This window comes from Acomys minous (genome assembly GCF_964271855.1).
Source record: "Acomys minous genome assembly, chromosome: 2".
NCBI classification, from domain to species: domain Eukaryota; kingdom Metazoa; phylum Chordata; class Mammalia; order Rodentia; family Muridae; genus Acomys; species Acomys minous.
Window position 1 is genome coordinate 135,752,319 of NC_140484.1, and position 20,379 is coordinate 135,772,697.

The 20,379-nt window shown below is 37.0% G+C and overlaps 2 protein-coding genes across 2 annotated transcripts; both read right to left on the reverse strand.

Annotated features, from left to right (window-relative positions):
• Positions 1 to 9,247: 9,247 nt before the first annotated feature.
• LOC311578538 (olfactory receptor 51B4-like) lies at positions 9,248 to 10,189 on the reverse strand (the record flags this gene model as incomplete). The annotated part of the gene is made up of 1 exon (XM_084748446.1): positions 9,248 to 10,189. Exon 1 carries the CDS (start codon positions 10,169 to 10,171, stop codon positions 9,248 to 9,250), a length of 924 nt encoding a protein of 307 aa, XP_084604572.1. The 5' UTR covers positions 10,172 to 10,189.
• An 8,895-nt stretch (positions 10,190 to 19,084) lies between these two features.
• On the reverse strand, positions 19,085 to 20,008 carry LOC311581417 (olfactory receptor 51B2-like; the record flags this gene model as incomplete). The annotated part of the gene is made up of 1 exon (XM_084753617.1): positions 19,085 to 20,008. One exon carries the CDS (start codon positions 20,006 to 20,008, stop codon positions 19,085 to 19,087), a length of 924 nt encoding a protein of 307 aa, XP_084609743.1.
• Between the last annotated feature and the right edge of the window lie 371 nt (positions 20,009 to 20,379).

Genomic DNA, 20,379 nt, shown 5'->3' on the forward strand with positions numbered 1-20,379 from the left:
CTAGCCGGTCAGAGGCTGAGGCTCTAAGAACGCAGCAGTCTTCCTACTTCCATCTCATTGTAGCACATCTTCAGGTCACTTTTCGTTTCAAAACTTACAAGGTTTTTGTGCTTTCTCATACTTACATCAGCTTTTTCTCATCAGCTCTCTGCCTAGAACAGCAACATTAATCACCATCAGTCAGTATCACAACTTGCTACAAAGCTGTCATGTTTATTGTCATGATATATTTCCAGCCTTCAGAATTAGTCCCAACTGCCAGTCTTCAGATCCATTTCATTCTGTTCACTCTTCTTTTTTAAAGCTGTATTTATATTTATTTTATATGTGTGAGTGTTTTGTCTGCATGTAGTGTCTGGAGCTAGAGTTGCAGATGACAGTGGGTGGCCATATGGGTAATGGGAAATGGAAGCTGCGTCATCTAGAAGAGCGGCCAATGCACTTAACCACTGTCCCATCTCCCCATCCCTTTGATTCCCCCATTAGTTTTCCCTATTTGTACTATGTCTCATGTAACTTTTTATTTTCGTTTTACTGAACTTGTTTCAATATGTGCTTTCTTTCTTGAAACCAATGAGATAACTCAAAAAGAAAAAATACTAAATACAATTGTTACTCAAGATTATTGAGTTTACTACCTTGAAATGTTTGAGTTATTTTAAAGTGTGGCTGCCTCAAGTGTAATATAAATAAGAAAATAACTCATGAGTCTCTATAGAAATTTAAACACGTGGACAAAGCAAGCAAACTCACTTTAGAACATTGTGAAAATTCCACAAATTAGAGGATCAGGACATTTTCATTGCTGAAATATATCTAGCACGTCAAGCATTGAAGACCAAACATAACTGAAGACAAAAAGATACACACTGAGAATCTCTAAATGAAAACTTCAAGGAAGCCTAAATATTTCTGTGAGGCTTCTAGAAAAAACAAACACTAACAAAAGTGGTAGAATTAAACGAAAATGTTTATGGGATGGGATATAATCATGTGAGAAACTGATAGTTTAGAAATTGGTAGAGCATAAATTTTATACAACAAGATACAGAACAAAGTTAAAAATCTAGCAATGGTGGTAATGGTGACCATATTGCTAACAGAGACAACCACAGATGCTATAGTATTTGATACCGATAAAATACTTATCCATGAAAATCAAGATTAGGTTTTATACTGGTCTTAGAGCTATGACCTATGTAGTTTATACACCAGTAAAATCAAGTCATTTCTGTTTGCATATAATCAAGAACATTTGAAGCAGGTATACTATGATAATAAAAGAAAAGCAAGAAAATATATGTTCCTTGCAAGTTCAATTAGAATCTTTAAGTAATTTTGTAAGGTACACAGCATCAGTTATAAGTCTGCAGATGAATTCAGAGAGACTGATGGTAGCAGTCTTTGTGACCTTTCCATCAGAATTTAGTAAAGTCCTATCAACAGTCAGAATTGTGGGAATTGTAGGACAGTGCAATCTCTCTGATAATAAGCCATTAGTCTAGGGAAAATTGATAGAAGAAAGGTGAATGAGCTCTGGAAATAATACTATTCCTGAGGACACTAGCTATGGAGAATCTGCCAGACAAATTGAATGGTAGCTATTCTGGTAGTGGATAAAAAGCGACACAATCTTGCTCCACTGTGTTTTTGCCTCTTAGTGAATTGCCTTGGCTTCACAGGGCTAACGTGTATGCCATCATAAGACAAAAATCCTACCAGAAAGTTAACCCTCCCTGTGGAGAGGACAGAATGAGAAAAGATAATTTCACAGCTTGTTATGCAGCATAGAATCAAGTGACAAATTTCTGTCTCCTGCCACTTGAAACATGGACCAGAGTGAATGAGCAGAACACCTATCTTGCTTCTTACTAGAGTTTGGATCAATTGGGATTTAAGTATTAACACTGAATAGTAATTCTTTTTAGATGAGTTAGAATTTTTTTAATTTTATTATTTTTAAATATTTTATTAATTTATTCATATTACATCTCAGTTGGTAGCCCATCTCTTGTATCCTCCCATTCATCCTTCCCTCCTGCTTTCCCCTTACTCCAGTCCCCTATGTCTGTGACTGAGAAGGACCTCCTCCCCCTATATATGCATATAGGGTATCAAGTCTCTTCTTGGTAAACTGCTAACTTTTCTCTAAGTGCCACCAGGCCTCCCGATCAAGAGGACATGGTCAAAAGAGGGGCACCAGAGTTCACATGAAACTCAGTCCCCATTCTCCACTCAACAGTGGACAATGTCCTGTCCATTGGCTAGATCTGGGTAGGAGTTCGAAGTTTCCTGCCTATATTGTCCTTAATATGTATTTGATTGACAAGTCAAATAGGGCTCTATTTGATGTTAATACTCCCTTACCAGAAATGATACTGGAATTAAATTGTAGCATCAGTGACAGTGTAATACACTTTATAGATACCTAACTACAAACAGCTGCTCAGATTAGAGACCCTACTTAATGTGTCCCTGGAGATTGGCCTAGAAGCGATGGTGGCTCTTGAAGTGGATCTAGGATCAGTTTCCAGCACCCGGATCCTGAGCCACCATCCTTTCAGTTCCAGGGATTCCAACACATACTATCACTAGCTCAAGTCTTTCAGGGAATTTTGTTTTTTTGTTTTTTACTACACAAGTATACAATGATCTCAGGGATGTAGGTAAGATTGATACACTTTTCCATTACCCCTTTCTGAAGTCTAATTTTAGACAGATTCTCCTAAAGCTACAACCCCTGTGTCCTCAACAGCTTGCCAGAATCTCACAAATAGCATCCAGAGATTGTTCAAATAGTTCTAAATCATCTACATTCCTCCTCTACAAACAGTGTCCTCTGATCTCAATCCCTTAGCTTCAGCCTATCACTCAAGAGTCTGTTTATTTACCAGGGCTGTGAAGGTAAGAGTCGCCCAACTAGGAAATCATAGGCTGACTATATCAACCTAAAGTCACAGCTTTGAAGAAAGTGTTTAAAGTTTGCCTACCTTATATGCTAATTAACATAGGTACTCTGAGGCAAATTTTGGATTGTTTGGGGGGAAAATTTATAATAGAAATGAAAGTATCCTGAAGAAGTGAACAAAGAAATGTGAAGTTTTGTTTATTGTGGGATACTAAGGAGTATTTGTATTTCTTTTTTCTCTTTGTCTCTTTTTTTTACTAGAAAGTTTACAGCAAGAGTGCCTCAATAATCTAAAAGTATCTGAATGTTCAAGTAATATAAAATGTTTATTTAAATGTTCATTGTTTTTTGACAAGTATGTCTCTGGTGAGCTTGCCGCTGCTTATAGTACAGGAAGAATAGATGCTTTATGATTTGGGGATTAAAGGGAAGAATTATAAAAAAGGAAAGACAATACATTACTTAATTTCTCTAAAATAAGGAAATTAAACTTTGACAAGTCTAACCATTTTTCCAAGGTTAAGTAGTATGTGGTTAAGAAAAATTCAAGTTTACTTTTCTGTGACCAAAATGTTAAGCTTGTTTTTCAACTAGCAATCATTAAACATAAATTACACTCTTTTGTTAATGTTTGTCATTCCATGTAACATGCCCTTTTCTTAAACCTTTATTTAATTAATTAAAGGACATTTCTTATATTCTCCACTTTTCCTCAAGAATTGTTGCAAAGCCAGGTTGAAGACTTAATTTTAAATATGTCTACTACATTTTGAATGTGTATTTCCTTACCTGATAGTTTTCTCTGGGATTTCTAAACATTTTTCATCACATTCTCAGTATTCAATCGGATTACTACTGGTAGGCATATTTATTAAAGGACCAACTCCCAAGGGGCCATCCTATCTCATCTCCACAGAGGCCTTTTGTGTATACCAAGAAAACCTAGAGAGATACTTTTGTGGTTTAGAACATGTACTTGCATAGGTGCTGGGTAGCTTACAACTGTGTAACCCCTGTTCCAGGAAATCCAACACCAGGGCCAAACTAATACATCTTTTTATTAGTCCTTTGAGAATTTCATTCCATAGATTGAGTTTTGAGACTATACAGAACTCCTCCAAAAATTCACCCCTTTATCTAACCACCCAACTTTGTGTTTTCTTTATTTTTTCCACATATCATGTCCAATTTGTGCTGTTCTTTGTTTTAGAATAATTCAGTGCATGTCTTTGGAAATGACATATACAAATGACCAATAATCACATGGAAAGATATCTGTTCATCATTTTTTTTGTCAAATCTAAAGCACATTGAGGCATCATAATGCGTCCCTTAAACTGACTGTCGTCAAAATAACAATAGCTGGTGAGAATGTGGGTTAGTTAGAACTCTGAACTTAGCAGTAGAATGTACAGTGGTGCAACAGAGAGGGAAACAATGTAGAGCCTTCTCAAAGGTTAAACATAAAATTACCATATTGTCAGGAATTGCACTCATACACACACATATATGTGCAAGTATGAACATATACTTTATTAGTTTATTTATTAGTGGGTGGTGTGCACATGTCACGGTGAACTGTGAAGGTCAGAAGACAGCTTGCAGAAGCTGTTTCTATTCCACTTCATGGATGGTAAGGATCAGGCTTGGCAGCAGCAAGTGGCTAACGTCTAAGATATCTCAGCTATCCGTGCAATATACTTTAAGGATTAAATATTGTTCACTCATCAAAACAATGAATATCGGACATTTGCTACAATACACATGAGCATTGAAATCTATCCTGAGATGCTATGAGTCATATGCAAAGGAAAAAATGTGTGAACGCACCCTTATAGGGTCTAATGTTCCTAAGGCATACCCACTCTCAAGTTATGACCCATCTACACTGTTGAACTACCATGTGTAAAATAGATTAAATGTCCATGGTTCTGTCTCAGAAAACATATTTTATTTTTGTGGTTTGTTATAAATAGAGCTATTTTGGCGGAAGGAAGGGAGAAGGAAGGAAGGAAGGAAGGGAGGGAGGGATGAACAAAGGAAGGAACAAAAGAAGGAGGAAGATATAAAATTAAAATAAAAAGAACAGATACCAAATTCAAATTAAAAGATACAAAGGTCTTTGAAAGAAGGTAAAATAGGTAAATACTACTTAACAAACACTAAGTTCTTGTTTAGTAAGTGAAATGGATTCAAACGTTTTAGAAATAGCAGGTAGAATACCAACATCACAATGAATTATATACGTTAAGAAAATCAGATGGTAAATCAGCTCTCATACAGACATATAAAATCATTTTAACAAATGAACAGATCACACTTGGCTGAGTGTCAGCTCAGTGCCTCACTCATCCCTTTTCAGAGAAGCTTAGTCTAGCAGTAGTTGGTAATGAACCCACAGACACACAACTGGACAACGTTCAGAAAGTGAGAGAGTTTGGGCCGCTCACATCTTCATGAAGTGTCCTTATCAAACCCCTTTCTTCAGAAAGAACTCAGATATCTATGCTGATAGTGATGGAGGCAGAGAGATCATCAAAGCCAGAGGTGGTGGGTGGCTCCAGGTGACAGTGTCATCTAATCTTATACACATGTGAACGCACAGGGGCTGTGACAGCATGACAAAATCTGCACAAGTCAAGTGAAACAAAATCCAAGCACGAAGGAGAACAGTACAACTTAACCAAGAATCCATTCGCTGGCAAAGGGAAAACCAGTTTTCTCCAATGGATGCAAATTGGTTATATTGTCCGCACTACAGAGTAGGCCCCAAGCCCAGGAGCAGAGGCCAAGACAAAATGTCAAACCCCCACCCAGATCTAGCCAATGGGCAGAACACTCTCCACAGTTGAGTAGAGAGTTGGGTATGATTTTCACATATACTCTGGTGCCTCATATTTGACCATTCCTCTGGAGGGAGACACCTGGTGGCAATCAGAGGAAGGATAGCAGGTTGTCAAGAGAGACTTGGTACCCTATGAGCATATACAGGGGGGAGGAAATTCCCCTCAGGAACAGTCATAAGGGAGGGGAATATGGGGAAAATGGGAGGGAGGGAAGAATAGGAGGATACAAGGAATAGGATAACCATTGAGATGTAACAAGAATAAATTAATAAAAAAATTTTTTATGTACACCATGTTTTTGTGAGTTTTATTTTGTTTTGCTACTTTTTTAGTCTTATTGATTTATTTATTTGTTTTGTTAATTTGTTTGTCTTTGGGGGGGAGACAAAAAACAGGAAATTGGGTAGAGAGGAAGAGATATACAGGGAGGAGTTGAGGGGAAAACAGTAGGATCAAAATATATAATATATTTTATCAAAAAATTAATAAACCCCACACAAAATTGAACAGATTAAACTCATCCATTAAATTTATTGTGAAAACTAAGGGAAAAATTGTACTAGATTAAGTCAGTGAAAATTTCAGGATGGATGGAGAGGGCCTCACAAAGATTCATATTGAGCTATTCCAGAGGGTGGTGACTGGGGAAAAGAGAGTCAGGTTTCTTTGGGAGTTTGTCCGCTAGTAAGTTGCTTATGCTCCAGTAGATGGCCCGCACATCACGTTCATATTGGTACAACTATCTGGCAGTAAAATATATTTTGTTTTGTTTTTAAAGATAAGGCATGAACTTGAGAAAAGAACATTTTGAGGGAATTACTAAAGGTAATGAGATATGACACTCTCTATAAATGTACAAAATCTTCAAACAAAGAAATTAAAGTATATTTCACAAAAGAAGAGAGAAATTTGAAGTCAGAAAGGACAGCATTGAAGGTTGCATTATTTCCTCACATAGTCACATGCACATAAACCAAGACAGTTACACAGGGACACGTGTGTACACATGCTAATATCAAGTCTTTTAGATCTTAAAGATAAGTTGTTTACTTGTTTTTTACATATATCAAAGAAAGTAATCGAGCCTAGACTTTTTCAGTTGTCTAAGCTCCTGTAAATAGTGCATTCACATCCTAAGTGGGCCTCATGTCCGTCCATTAACTTCCAACTCCACTTTTCTAATCTCTGTTACTGTCACCTTTGGCTCCGTCTCTTCTGATCACTTCTACTTTGCCTACTTTCCTCTTACCTCCCTCAAATTTGCTTATTATCAACACTCAAATGGTTTGAAAACACCACGGAAGCTGCTTTACTTCTTTCCATAGCCTTCTGTGATGATTCTGTAACCAGCCAACCCCAGGCTTTTGCATATAATGCTTTCCTCTTACAATAGTCCTGGTCTTGCACCTGTTAGCTCTTCATGCATCTTCACATCTTGGCTGAAAGAGCGCATCCTGAGTAAATTTCACTCTTCCCTCAAGCACAATGTGCCCTCTTTTGCGACTCAGTCTTTTTTATTAACCAACACTGAATATCCATGAAACCCATGAAAATAAGCATATTTTGGCAGACTTAAATTACCTACACTTCCCAAATACAAATTTATTTTAGCATAAGAAATGTAAAACTATTGTGCAAAAATATATGAAATGTTTAAAATAAACTTGGGCTCAGGAAAGACCCTAAATGTAAGGCTCCAGTATCTCAATTAAGTGAATGCTAATACACATATAGAAAGGCTAATAAAAATGGGATGAAATATTTATGATCTAGTTAAAATTTGAAAGGCATTAAGTAATAGACTTATAAAAACCAGTTTTAAAAGGGAAAAATAATAAGATATGTGAGCAGCAAAGTGTCAAAAGTAAGAATTTCTTATGATTAAGACACACTTAATTGTTGAAGGGTAAAAGAAAAGTAGATGATAGGGTACAACTGACAGGAGAAATATATTCTAGAAGTCTATGCCACCATACAGCACAATTATAATAAACAGTTCATTATATTTATCAGATAATGAGGAACAATATTCTGAATGGTCACAACACCAGAAAATCATCAATATAAAATGATAATTACTCTGACTTTCAAAGCATTTGACACATGGAGCAAAATGCCACTCCATTTCCCATAAGTCTGTATTTTTATATACAAGCCAAAAGTGAATGAAAATTAAATTGGCTACACAAAATTACAATATCAGGTTGCATTTCACTTATCATATGTACCAAAATATTTTTGTTCAAACATTTAGAAAGAAACATGACTAGAATGTAATAAGGGATGGCAAAAATAGCTTGAAAAAGTAAATTGTCATAAATTTTACTTTTTTAATATTCTAAAACACATTGTGTAAAATGAAAGTAATGATATTGAATTTGGAAAATAGCATATGTAAAGGTAAGGCATGTGACAGCAACATTTCAAAGGTAGGAAGAAGAAATGAGAAATATTTCATTGTAAGGTTTGCATTATACTATTTATAGAATAAAATAGTATTGTTGTAAGATGGACTAATAAATTCTAGGGCAGAACTACAAATGTTAGAAAAAGAGGTCTAAATTTGGAGTCATTGAAGGGGTTAGAGTAGAAAATTGAAACAGTCCATAAGCATGGACATGGAGGGCCACAGGGCTTTGTAAGACGTCTAGAAGACATGCTTGCTCTGTAGGGCCTGTGTGGCGACACGGAGTGCTCCGGGGGAAAGTGGCACAGAGGAGCTTCACTGTGGAGAATTTCACAGACCAAATGAGAAGTCCTGGCTTTTTTCTCCACTATTGGTGTTTAAAACTAATATACAGGATAATAGATTTCATTAATGCATACTTAGAGACTATAGTATAAAACAATGCAAATAAAGTGGAGTATCAATGAACAAATTTGGGGACAATACATATTCATGCTTTATAAATGGCTATAGAATCATTTCAAAAGAAAATTCTACCTTGGGGTAGAGTAGTTTGAGACAGAGTCCATTGGGTTGCAACTCCTATAGCCAATCTGAAATTTATTTAGCAGTCAAGAGTACTAACATTTGCCAATTTTTATCTGTCAGTGACCCAGACTGGACACTTGACTTCTTCAGAAATGGTTCTCTAATACACAAAAGATCTCAATGATCCCATAATTTTTGTTCATAGAGTATTTAGCTATGTACCTTATGTCCAAAATTAACTGTGTTTTATTTCCCTATTCTCTCTTGTTATAGCCTTCTCTCAAGATATAGATAGATAGATAGACAGATACATACATACATACATACATACATACATAGAGACAGATAGATAGATAATCTTGTGTATTTATAATACATGCTTGCTAAATGAATACTCAGATATATTCATTTGTTGCATTGATTTTTAGATTTACTAAATAATTTACATCATACTGCTGATAAAGCAGCCAATGGATATAAAATCAAGGTCACTTTCAATATACAAGAGGCTGAAAAGTTCCTCAAATTCTCTCAATGGTGACATAATGACACATCATTTCATATAGACAGTAGACGGAGGATGCTCCTCTGAAACTGCTTGGTCTTAATGCTATAAATGATGGGGTTCATTAACGGAGGAAAGAGAAAATAGACATAGCTCATGGTAACATGCACCACACGCGGGGCATGCTTACCAAACCTGTGGATGAAGGTCAGGCCAATCACAGTGATGTAAAAGACCAGGACACAGCTAATGTGGGAGACACAGGTGTTGAGAGCCTTTGCTCTCTCCTCTCCAGAGGCAATGCCCATTACTGTCTTCAGAATGACGACATAAGAAAAGGCGATGATCAATGCATCAAGGAAGAAAGTCGGGGCAACTAAAACAACCGGGTACACACGGTTAAAGGTAATGTCAGCACATGCAAGTTTCATGACGTCTTGGTGGAGGCAGAAGGCATGAGAAAGCACATGGGAACGGCAGTAGGGGAACCAAAAGAGAGTCATTATGGGAGGCACAATGATTACGAAACCTCTCATCAGAACCCCTAGTGCTATCTTCACCACCCTAGAATTGGTAAGGACAGAGTTGTAATGCAGGGGTGTACAGATGGCAACAAAGCGATCATAAGACATGGCAAGCAAAACCCCTGACTCTACCAATGCTAGTGAGTGGATGAAATAGGACTGAATAAAACAGGCCTCATGTGCAATCTCCCTCTGGTTCAGGACTAGGACAGCCATCACTGTGGGCATAGTGATTAGAGTCATTCCAAGGTCTGTACTGGCCAGCACAGCCAAGAAGTAGTACATGGGCTCATGAAGGCTGGGGTCATTCCAAATGATGAAGAGAAGTGTACCATTCCCTAAGATGATGGAGAAGTAGATGACAAAGAAAGGGATAGAGATCCAGTGGTGAATAGCTTCCAAGCCCAGGAAGCCGGTCAGCAAGAAAGGAGCATCACTGTTGTTGGGCCACATGCTTGGATTGGCAGCTACAGCCAGTTTCAGAGGCTGAGGCTCTAAGAACGCAGCAGTCTTCCTACTTCCATCTCATTGTAGCACATCTTCAGGTCACTTTTCGTTTCAAAACTTACAAGGTTTTTGTGCTTTCTCATACTTACATCAGCTTTTTCTCATCAGATCTCTTCCTAGAACAGCAACATTAATCACCATCAGTCAGTATCACAACTTGCTACAAAGCTGTCATGTTTATTGTCATGATATATTTCCAGCCTTCAGAATTAGTCCCAACTGCCAGTCTTCAATCCATTTCATTCTGTTCACCCTTTTTTAAAAAAAGATTTCTTTATTTTTTTATATGTGTGATTGTTGTGCCTGCATGTTATTTCTGTGCATCGTGTGTGTAGTGCCCACAGAGGCCAGAAAAGGGCAACAGATGCCCTGGAGCTAGAGTTCCAGATGATGGTGAGTGGCCATATGGGGAATGGGAAATGGAAGCTGGGTCATCTAGAAGAGGAGCCAATGCTCCCTCAACCACTGACCCATCTCTACATCCCTCCAATTTCCCCACCAGTTTTCCCTATTCGTACTCTGTCTCATCTAACGTTTTACTTTAGTTTTACTGAACTTGTTTCAATATGAACTTTCTTTCTTGAAACCAATGAGATACCTCAAAAAGAAAAATTACTAAATACAATTGTTAGTCAAGATTATTGAGTTTACTACCTTGAAAATGTTTGTGTCATTTTTACAGTGTGGCTGCCTCAAGTGTAATATAAATAAGAAAATAACTCATGAATCTCCATAAAAATTTAAACATGTGGACAAAGCAAGCAAACTCACTTTAGAACATTGTGAAAATTCCACAGATTAGAGGCTCATGACATTTTCATTACTGAAATATATCTAGCACGTCAAGCATTGAAGACCAAACATAACTGGAGAGAAAAAGATACACACTGAGAATCCCTAAATGGAAACTTCAAGGAAGGCAAAATATTTCTGTGAGGCTTCTACAAAAAACAAATACTAACAAAAGTGTCAGAATTTTTTAAAAAATGTTTATGGGATGGGAAATAGTCACATTAGGAATTGATAGTTTAGAAATTGGGAGAACATAAATTTTATACAAGATAGAGAACAAAGTTAAAATCTAGTACATGGTGGTAATGGTGACCATATTGCTAACAGAGACAACCACAGATGCTATAGTAATTGATACCAATAAAATACTTATCCATGAAAATCAAGATTAGGTTTTATAATGGTCTTTGAACTATGACCTATGTAGTTTATACACCTGTAATATCAGGTCATTTCTGCTTGCACATAATCAAGAAATTTTGAAGCAGGTATATTATGATAATAAAAGAAAAGCAAGAAAAATTTGTTCTTTGCAAATTCAATTAGAATCTTTAAGTAATTTTGTAAGGTACACAGCATCAGTTATAAGTCTGCAGATGAATTCAGAGAGACTGTGATGATAGCAGTCTTTATGACCTTTCCATCAGAATTTAGTAAAGTCCTATCAAGAGTCAGAATTGTGGGAATTGTAGGACAGTGCAATCTCTCTGATAATAAGCCATTAGTCTGGGGAAAATTGATAGAAGAAAGGTGAATGAGCTCTGGAAATAATACTATTCCTGAGGACACTAGCTATGGAGAATCTGCCAGACAAATTGAGTGGTAGCTATTCTGGTAGTGGATAAAAAGCGACACAATCTTGCTCCACTGTGTTTTTGCCTCTTAGTGAATTGCCTTGGCTTCACAGAGCTAATGTGTATGCCATCACAAGACAAAAATCCTACCAGAAAGTTAACCCTCCCTGTGGAGGGGACAGAATGAGAAAAGATAATTTCACAGCTTGTTATGCAGCATAGAAGAAAGTGACAAATTTCTGCCCCTTGCTGCTTTAAAGGTGGACCAGAGTGAATGAGCAGAACACCTATCTTGCTTCTTTCTGGAGTTTGGATCAATCTAGATTTAAGTATTAACACTGAGTAGCAACTCTTTTTAGAATAGTTAGAATTTTTAAATTTTTTTATTTTTTTAAATATTTTACTAATTTATTCACATTACATCTCAATTGTTATCCAATCCCTTGTGTCCCCCCATTCATCCTTCCCTCCTGTTTTCCCCCTACTCCCATCCCCTATGACTGTGACTGACAGGGACCTCTTCCCCCTGTATATGCTCATAGGGTATCAAGTCTCTTCTTGGTAGCCTGCTATCCTTCCTCTGAGTGCCACCAGGTCTCCTGGCCAAGAGGACATGGTCAAAAGTGGGGCACCAGAATCCGCAAGAAAGTCAGTCCCCACTCTCCACTCAACAGTGGACAATGTCCTGTCCATTGGCTAGATCTGGGTAGGGGTTCGAAGTTTCCTGCCTATATTGTCCTTAATATGTATTTGATTGACAAGCCAAAGAGGGCCCTAATTGGTGTTAATACTCCCTTACCAGAAATGCTGGAATTAAATTGTAGCTTAAGTGACAGTATAATAAACTTTATACATATATGACTAAAAGTAGCTGCTCAGATTAGAGACTCTACTTAATGTGTGCCTGGAGATTGGCCTAGGAGCACTGGTGGCTCTTGAAGTGGATCTAGGATCAGTTTCCAGCACCCAGATCCTGGGCCACCATCCCTTCAGTTCCAGGGATTCCAACACATAATATCACTAGCTCAAGTCTTTCAGGGAATTTTGTTGTTTTTTTTTTTTTTACTACACAAGTGTACAATGATCTCAGGGATGTAAGTAAGATTGATGCACTTTTCCATTACCCCTTTCTGAAGTCTAATTTTAGAAAGATTCTCCTAAAGCAACAACCCCTGTGTCCTCAACAGCTTGCCAGAATCTCACACACAGCATCCAGAGATTGTTCAGATAGTTCTAAATCATCTACATTCCTCCTTTACAAGCAGTGTCCTCTGATCTCAATCCCTTAACCTCAGCCTATCACTCAAGAGTCTGTGTTTATTTACAAGGGCTGTGTAGGTAAGAGTCACCCAACTAGGCTGAAGATAGCAACCTAAAGTCAGAACTTTGAAGAAAGTGTTTAAAGTTTCCCTACCTTATATGCTAATTAAGATAAGAACTCTGGGACAAAATTTGGATTCTTTGGGGGAAAATTTTATAATAGAAATGAAAGTATCCTGAAGAAGTGAACAAAGAAATGTGAAGTTTTGTTTATTGGGGGATACTAAGGGTTATTTGTATTTCTTTTTTCTCTTTGCCTTTTTTTTTTAACTAGAAAGTTTACAGCAAGAGTGCCTCAATAATCTAAAAGTATCAGAATGTTCAAGTAATATAAAATGTTTAAATGTTCATTGTTTTTTGACAAGTATGTCTCTGTTGAGCTTGCCACTGTTAACAGTACAGCAATAATAGATGCTATATGATTTGAAAATTAAAAAAAAGAATTATAAGAAAGGAAAGACAATACATTACTTGATTTCTCTAAAATAAGGAAATTAAACTTTGACAAGTCTAACCATTTTTCCAAGGTTAAGTGTTATGTGGTTAAAAGAAATTCAAGTTTACTTTTCTGTGGCTAAAATGTTAAGCTTGTTTTTCAACTAGCAATCATTAAACATAAATTACACTTTTTGTTATTGTTTGTTATTCCATGTAACATGCCCTTTTCTTAAACCCTTATTTAATTAATTAAAGGACATTTCGTATATTCTCCACTTTTCCTCAAGAATTGTTGCAAAGCCAGGTAGAAGACTTAATTTCAAATATGTCTACTACAATTTGAATGTATACTTCCTTACCTGACAGTTTTCTCTGGGATTTCTAAACATTTTCCATCACATTCTCAGTATTCAATCGGATTACTACTGGTAGGCATATTTATTAAAGGACCAACTCCCAAGAGGCCATCCTATCTCATCTCCACAGAGGCCTTTTGTGTATACCAAGAAAACCTAGAGAGATACTTTTGTGGTTTAGAACATGTACTTGCATAGGTGCTGGGTAGCTTACAACTTTGTAACCACTGTTCCAGGAAATCCAACACCAGGGCCAAACTAATACATCTTTTTATTAGTCCTTTGAATATTTCATTCAATAGATTGAGTCTTGAGACTATACCCAACTCCTCCAAAATTCACCCCTTTCCCTACCCACCCAACTTTGTGTTCTCTTTATTTTTTCCACATATCATGTCCAATTTGTGCTGTTCTTTGTTTTAGAATAATTCAGTGCATGTCTTTGTAAAGGACATATACAAATGACCAATAATCACATAGAAAGATGTTCATCATCTTTCGTCATTAGAGGAAGACAAATCTAAAGGACAGTAAGGCATCATAGTGTGACCCTTAAACTGACTGTCGTCAAAATAACAATAGTTGGTGAGAATGTGGGTTAGTTGGAACTCTGAATTTAGCAGTTGAATGTACAGTGGTGTAAGAGCTAGGGAAACAAATGTAGAGCCTTCTCAAAGGTTAAACATAAAATTACCATATTATGTTATTGCACTCATACACACATATGTATGCAAATATGTACATATACTTTATTAGTTTATTTATTAGTGGTTGGTGTGCACATGTCGCAGTGAACTGTGAAGGCCAGAAGACAGCTTGCAGAAGCTGTTTCTGTTCCACTTCATGGATGCTAAGGGTCAGGCTTGGCAGCAGCAAGTGGCTAACATCTAAGATACCTCAGCAATCCATGCAGTATACTCTAATGATTAAATATTGTTCACTCATCAAAACAATGAATATCTGACATGTGCAACAATATAGATGAGCATTGAAATCTATCCTGAGATGCTATGAGTCATATGCAAAGGAAAAATGTGTGAACGCACTCATATAGGGTCTAATGTTCCTAAGGCATACCCATTCTCATGTTATGACCCATCTACTCTGTTGAAGTACCATGTGTAAAATAGATTAAATGTCCATGATTTTGTCTCATAAAACATATTTTATGTTTGTGGTTTGTTATAAATAGAGCTATTTGGGAGGAAGGAAGGGAGAAGGAAGGAAGGAAGGAAGGAGGGAGGAACAATGGAAGGAAGAAGATAAAAGAAAAATAAAAGGAAGAGATACCAAATTCAAATTAAAAGATACAAAGGTCTTTGGAAGAAGATAAAATAGGTAAATACTACTTAACAAACACCAAGTTCTTGTTTAGTAAGTGAAATGAATTCAAACGTTTTAGAAATAGCAGGTAGAATACCAACATCACAATGAATTATATACGTTAAGAAAATCAGATGGTAAATCAGCTCTCATACAGACATATAAAATCATTTTAACAAATGAACAGATCACACTTGGCTGGGTGCCAGATCAGTGCCTCACTCATCTCTTTTCAGAGTTTAGTATAGCAGCAGTTGGTAATGAACACACAGACCCACAACTGGACAGCGTTCAGAAAGTGATAGAGTTTGGGCCCCTCACTTCTTCATGAGGTGTCCTTACCTTTCCCTTCAGAAAGAACTCAGATATCTATGCTGATAATGGTGGATGCAGAGAGATTGTCAGAGCCAGAGGTGGTGGATGGCTCCAGGAGACAATGTCATCCAATCTGATACACATGTGAACACACAGAGACTGCGACAGCGTGACAAAACCTGCACAAGTCAAGCTAGACAAAATCCAAGCACAAAGAAGAACAACACAACTTTCCACCCTTATCCAAGAAACCATTTGCTGGCAAAGGGAAAACCAGTTTCTCCAATGGATGCTCATTGGTTATATTGTCTGCACTACAGAGCAGGCCCCAAGCCCAGGAGCAGAGGCCAGGACAAAATGTGCACCATGTATTTGTGAGTTTTATTTTGTTTTGCTGCTTTTTTAGTCTTATAGATTTATTTGTTTGTTTTGTTAATCTGTTTGCCTTTGGGGGGAAAGAGAGAAAACATGAAATTGGGTAGAGAGAAAGAGATATACAGGGAGGAGTTGAGGGGAAAACAGTAGGATCAAAATATATAATATATTTTATTAAAAAATTAATAAAATTTTGAACACAAAATTGAACAGATTAAACTCATCCATTAAATTTATTGTGAAAACTAAGGGAAAAATTTGTGGATGGATGGAGAGGGCCTCACAAAGATTCATATTGAGGTATTCCAGAGGGTGGTGACTGGGGAAAAGAGAGTCGGGTGTCCTTGGGAGTTTGGCCGCTAGTAGGTTGCCTATGCTCCAGTAGATGGCCCACACATCACGTTCATATTGGTACAACTAGCTGGCAGTAAAATATGTTTTGTTTTGTTTTTAAAGATAAGGCATGAACTTGAGAAAAGAACATTTTGAGGGAATTACTAAAGGTAATGAGATAAGACACATTCTATAAATGTACAAAATCTTCAAATAAAGAAATTAAAACATATTTCAAAACAGAAGAGAGAAATTTGAAGTCAGAAAGGACAGCATTGAAGGTTGCATTATTTCCTCACATAGTCACATGCACATTCATAAACCAAGACAGTTACACAGGGACGCATGTGTACACATGCTAATATCAAGTCTCTTAGATCTTAAAGAAAAGTTGTTTACTTGTTTTTTTACATATATCAAAGAAAGTAATCGAGCATAGACTTTTTCAGTTTCCTGAGCTCCTGTAAATAGTGCATTCACATCCTAAGTGGACCTCATATCCGTCCATTAACTTCCAACTCCACTTTTCTAATCTCTGTTACTGTCACCTTTGGCTCCGTCTCCTCTGATCACTTCTACTTTGCCTACTTTCCTCTTACCTCCCTCAAATTTGCTTATTATCAACACTCAAATGGTTTGAAAACACCACGGAAGCTGCTTTACTTCTTTCCATAGCCTTCTGTGATGATTCTGTAACCAGCCAACCCCCCAGGCTTTTGCATATAATGCTTTCCTCTTACAATAGTCCTGGTCTTGCACCTGTTAGCTCTTCATGCATCTTCACATCTTGGCTGAAGGAGCGCATCCTGGGTAAATTTCACTCTTCCCTCAAGCAGAATGTGCCCTCTTTTGCGACTCAGTCTTTTTTATTAACCAACACTGAATATCCTTGAAAGTCACGAAAATAAGCATATTTTGGCAGACTTAAATTACCTACACTTCCCAAATACAAATTTATTTTAGCATAAGATATGTAAAACTATTGTGCAAAAATATATGAAATGTTTAAAATAAACTTGGGCTCAGGAAAGACCCTAAATGTAAGGCTCCAGTATCTCAATTAAGTGAATGCTAATACACATATAGAAAGGCTAATAAAAATGGGATGAAGTATTTATGAACTAGTTAAAATTTGAAAGTCATTATGTAACAGACTTATAAAAACCAGTTTTAAAAGGGAAAAATAATAAGATATGTGAGCAGCAAAGTGTCAAAAGTAAGAATTTCTTATGGTTAAGACACAATTGTTGAAGGGTAAAAGAAAAGTAGATGATAGGGTACAACTGACAGGAGAAATATACTCTAAAAGTCTATGCCACCATACAGCACAATTATAATAAACAGTTCATTATATTTATCAGATAATGAGGAACAATATTCTGAATGGTCACAACACCAGAAAATCATCAATATAAAATGATAATTACTCTAACTTTCAAAGGATTTGACACATGGAGCAAAATGCCACTCCATTTCCCATAATTCTGTATTTTTATATACAAGTTAAAAGTGAATAAAAATTAAATTGGCTACACAAAATTACAATATCAGGTTGCATTTCACTTATCATATGTACCAAAATATTTTTGTTCAAACATTTAGAAAGAAACATGACTAGAAAGTAATAAGGGATGGCAAAAATAGTTTGAAAAAGTAAACTGTCATAAATTTTACTTTTTTAATATTCTAAATCACATTGTGTAAAATGAAAGTAATGACATTGAATTTGGAAAATAGCATATGTAAAGGTAAGGCATGTTCAGCAACATTTCAAAGGTAGGAAGAAGAAATGAGAAATATTTCATTGTAAGGTTTGCGTTATACTATTTATAGAATAAAATAGTATTTTTGTAAGATGGACTAATAAATTCTAGGGCAGAACTACAAATGTTAGGAAAAGAGGTCTAAATTTGGAGTCATTGAAGGGGTTAGAGTAGAAAATTGAAACAGTCTATAAGCATGGACATGGAGGGCCACAGGGCCATGTAAGAAGTCTAGAAGAGATGCTTGCTCTGTTGTGCCTGTGTGGCGACACGGAGTGCGCTGAGGGAAAGTGGCATAGAGGAGCTTCACTGTGGAGAACTTCATAGACCAAATGAGAAATTCTGGCTTTTTACTTCATTATTGGTGTTTAAAACTAATATACAGGATAATAGATTTCATTAAAGCATGTTCACAGACTATAGTATAAAACAGAGCAAATAAAGTGGAGTATCAATCAACAAATTTGGGGACAATACACATTCATGCATTCAAATGGCTATAGAATCATTTCAAAAGAAAATTCTACCTTAGGGTAGAGCAGTTTGAGACAGAGTCCATTGGGTTGCAACTCCTATAGTCAATCCAAAATTTATTTAGCAATCAAGAGTACTAACATTTGCCAGTTTTATCTGTCAGTGACCCAGACTGGACACTTGACTTCTTCAGAAATGGTTCTCTAATACACAAAAGATCTGAATGATCCCATAATTTTTATTCATAGAGTATTTAGCTATATACTTTATCTCCAAAATTAATTGTGTTTTATTTTCCTACTCTCTATTGTTCTAGCTCTCTCTCTCAAGATAGATAGATAGATAGATAGATAGATAGATAGATAGATAGATAGATATCTTGTGTATTTCTAATATGTGCTTGCTAACTGAATGCCCAGATATATTCATTATTTGGATTGATATACATTTATTTAATAATTTACATCATACTGCTGATAAAGGAACAAATGGATATAAAATCAAGGCCTCTTTCAATATACAAGAGGCTGAAAAATTCCTCAAATTCTCTCAATGATGACATAATGACACATCATTTCATACAGACAGTAGACGGAGGACACTCCTCTGAATCTGCTTGGTCTTAATGCTATAAATGATGGGGTTCATAAATGGAGGAAAGAGAAAATAGACATAGCTCATGGTAATGTGCACCACATGTGGGGCATGCTTACCAAACCTGTGGATGAAGGTCAGGCCAATCACAGTGATGTAAAAGACCAGGACACAGCTAATGTGGGAGACACAGGTGTTGAGAGCCTTTGCTCTCTCCTCTCCAGAGGCAATGCCCATTACTGTCTTCAGAATTGTGACATAGGAAAATACAATGATCAACACATCAAGGAAGAAAGTCAGGGCGACCAAAACAACTGGGTACACGCGGTTAAAGGTAATGTCAGCACATGCAAGTTTCATGACATCTTGGTGGAGGCAGAAGGCATGAGAAAGCACATGGGAACGGCAGTATGGGAACCAAAAGAGAGGCAGGATTGGGGGCACAAGAGACAAGAAGCCCCTTAGTACTACTCCAAGTCCTATCTTTATAACCCTAGAATTGGTAAGGATAGAGTTGTAATGCAGGGGTGTGCAGATGGCAACAAAGCGATCATAAGACATGGCAAGCAAGACCCCTGACTCCACAATGGAAAGGGAGTGAATGACGTAGGCCTGTAAGAAGCAGGCCCCATGTCTTATCTCTCTGTGATTCACCCATAGGACTGCCATGACCGTGGGCATTGTAGTCAGTGTAACCATGAGGTCTGTGCTTGCCAGCATGGCAAGGAAATAGTACATGGGTTCATGGAGGTTTTGGTCATCCTTTATGAGGTAGAGAAGGGTGCCATTCCCCAGAAGCACAGATAGATAGATGGCGAAGAAGGGGATGGAGATCCAGGGATGAGCCGCTTCACGTCCCGGGAAGCCAGTCAGCAGAAAGGGGGCACCACTTATATTGAGCCACATAGTGTTCGCACTACAAAACTGAAAGCACCGTTTCTTTACTGTAGTGACGGGCCCCCCCTACCTTCTGCTGGCAGATGTCTCACGGCAGTCTCAGTCACAGTTGGTCACAGCCTTAATCACATTCATGCTCAGCAGTAAATACTTCCTATGTGCATTAAAAATGCATCCATTTTACAGCATTGTGCTCCTTCACCATGTGTATATGCAAGATGTTTCACTGGCTACAAAACAAAGAGGACAAGTATAGGCACTTACTTTCTCCAGCTAGACTGATGTTTCTTTTGTTTGCAAAACTTTTTCTTATATTTAAATTTGAATTTCATTTGTTATTTATCAATCATAAAGGAGACATAGTTTTTGGTTTTGTTTTG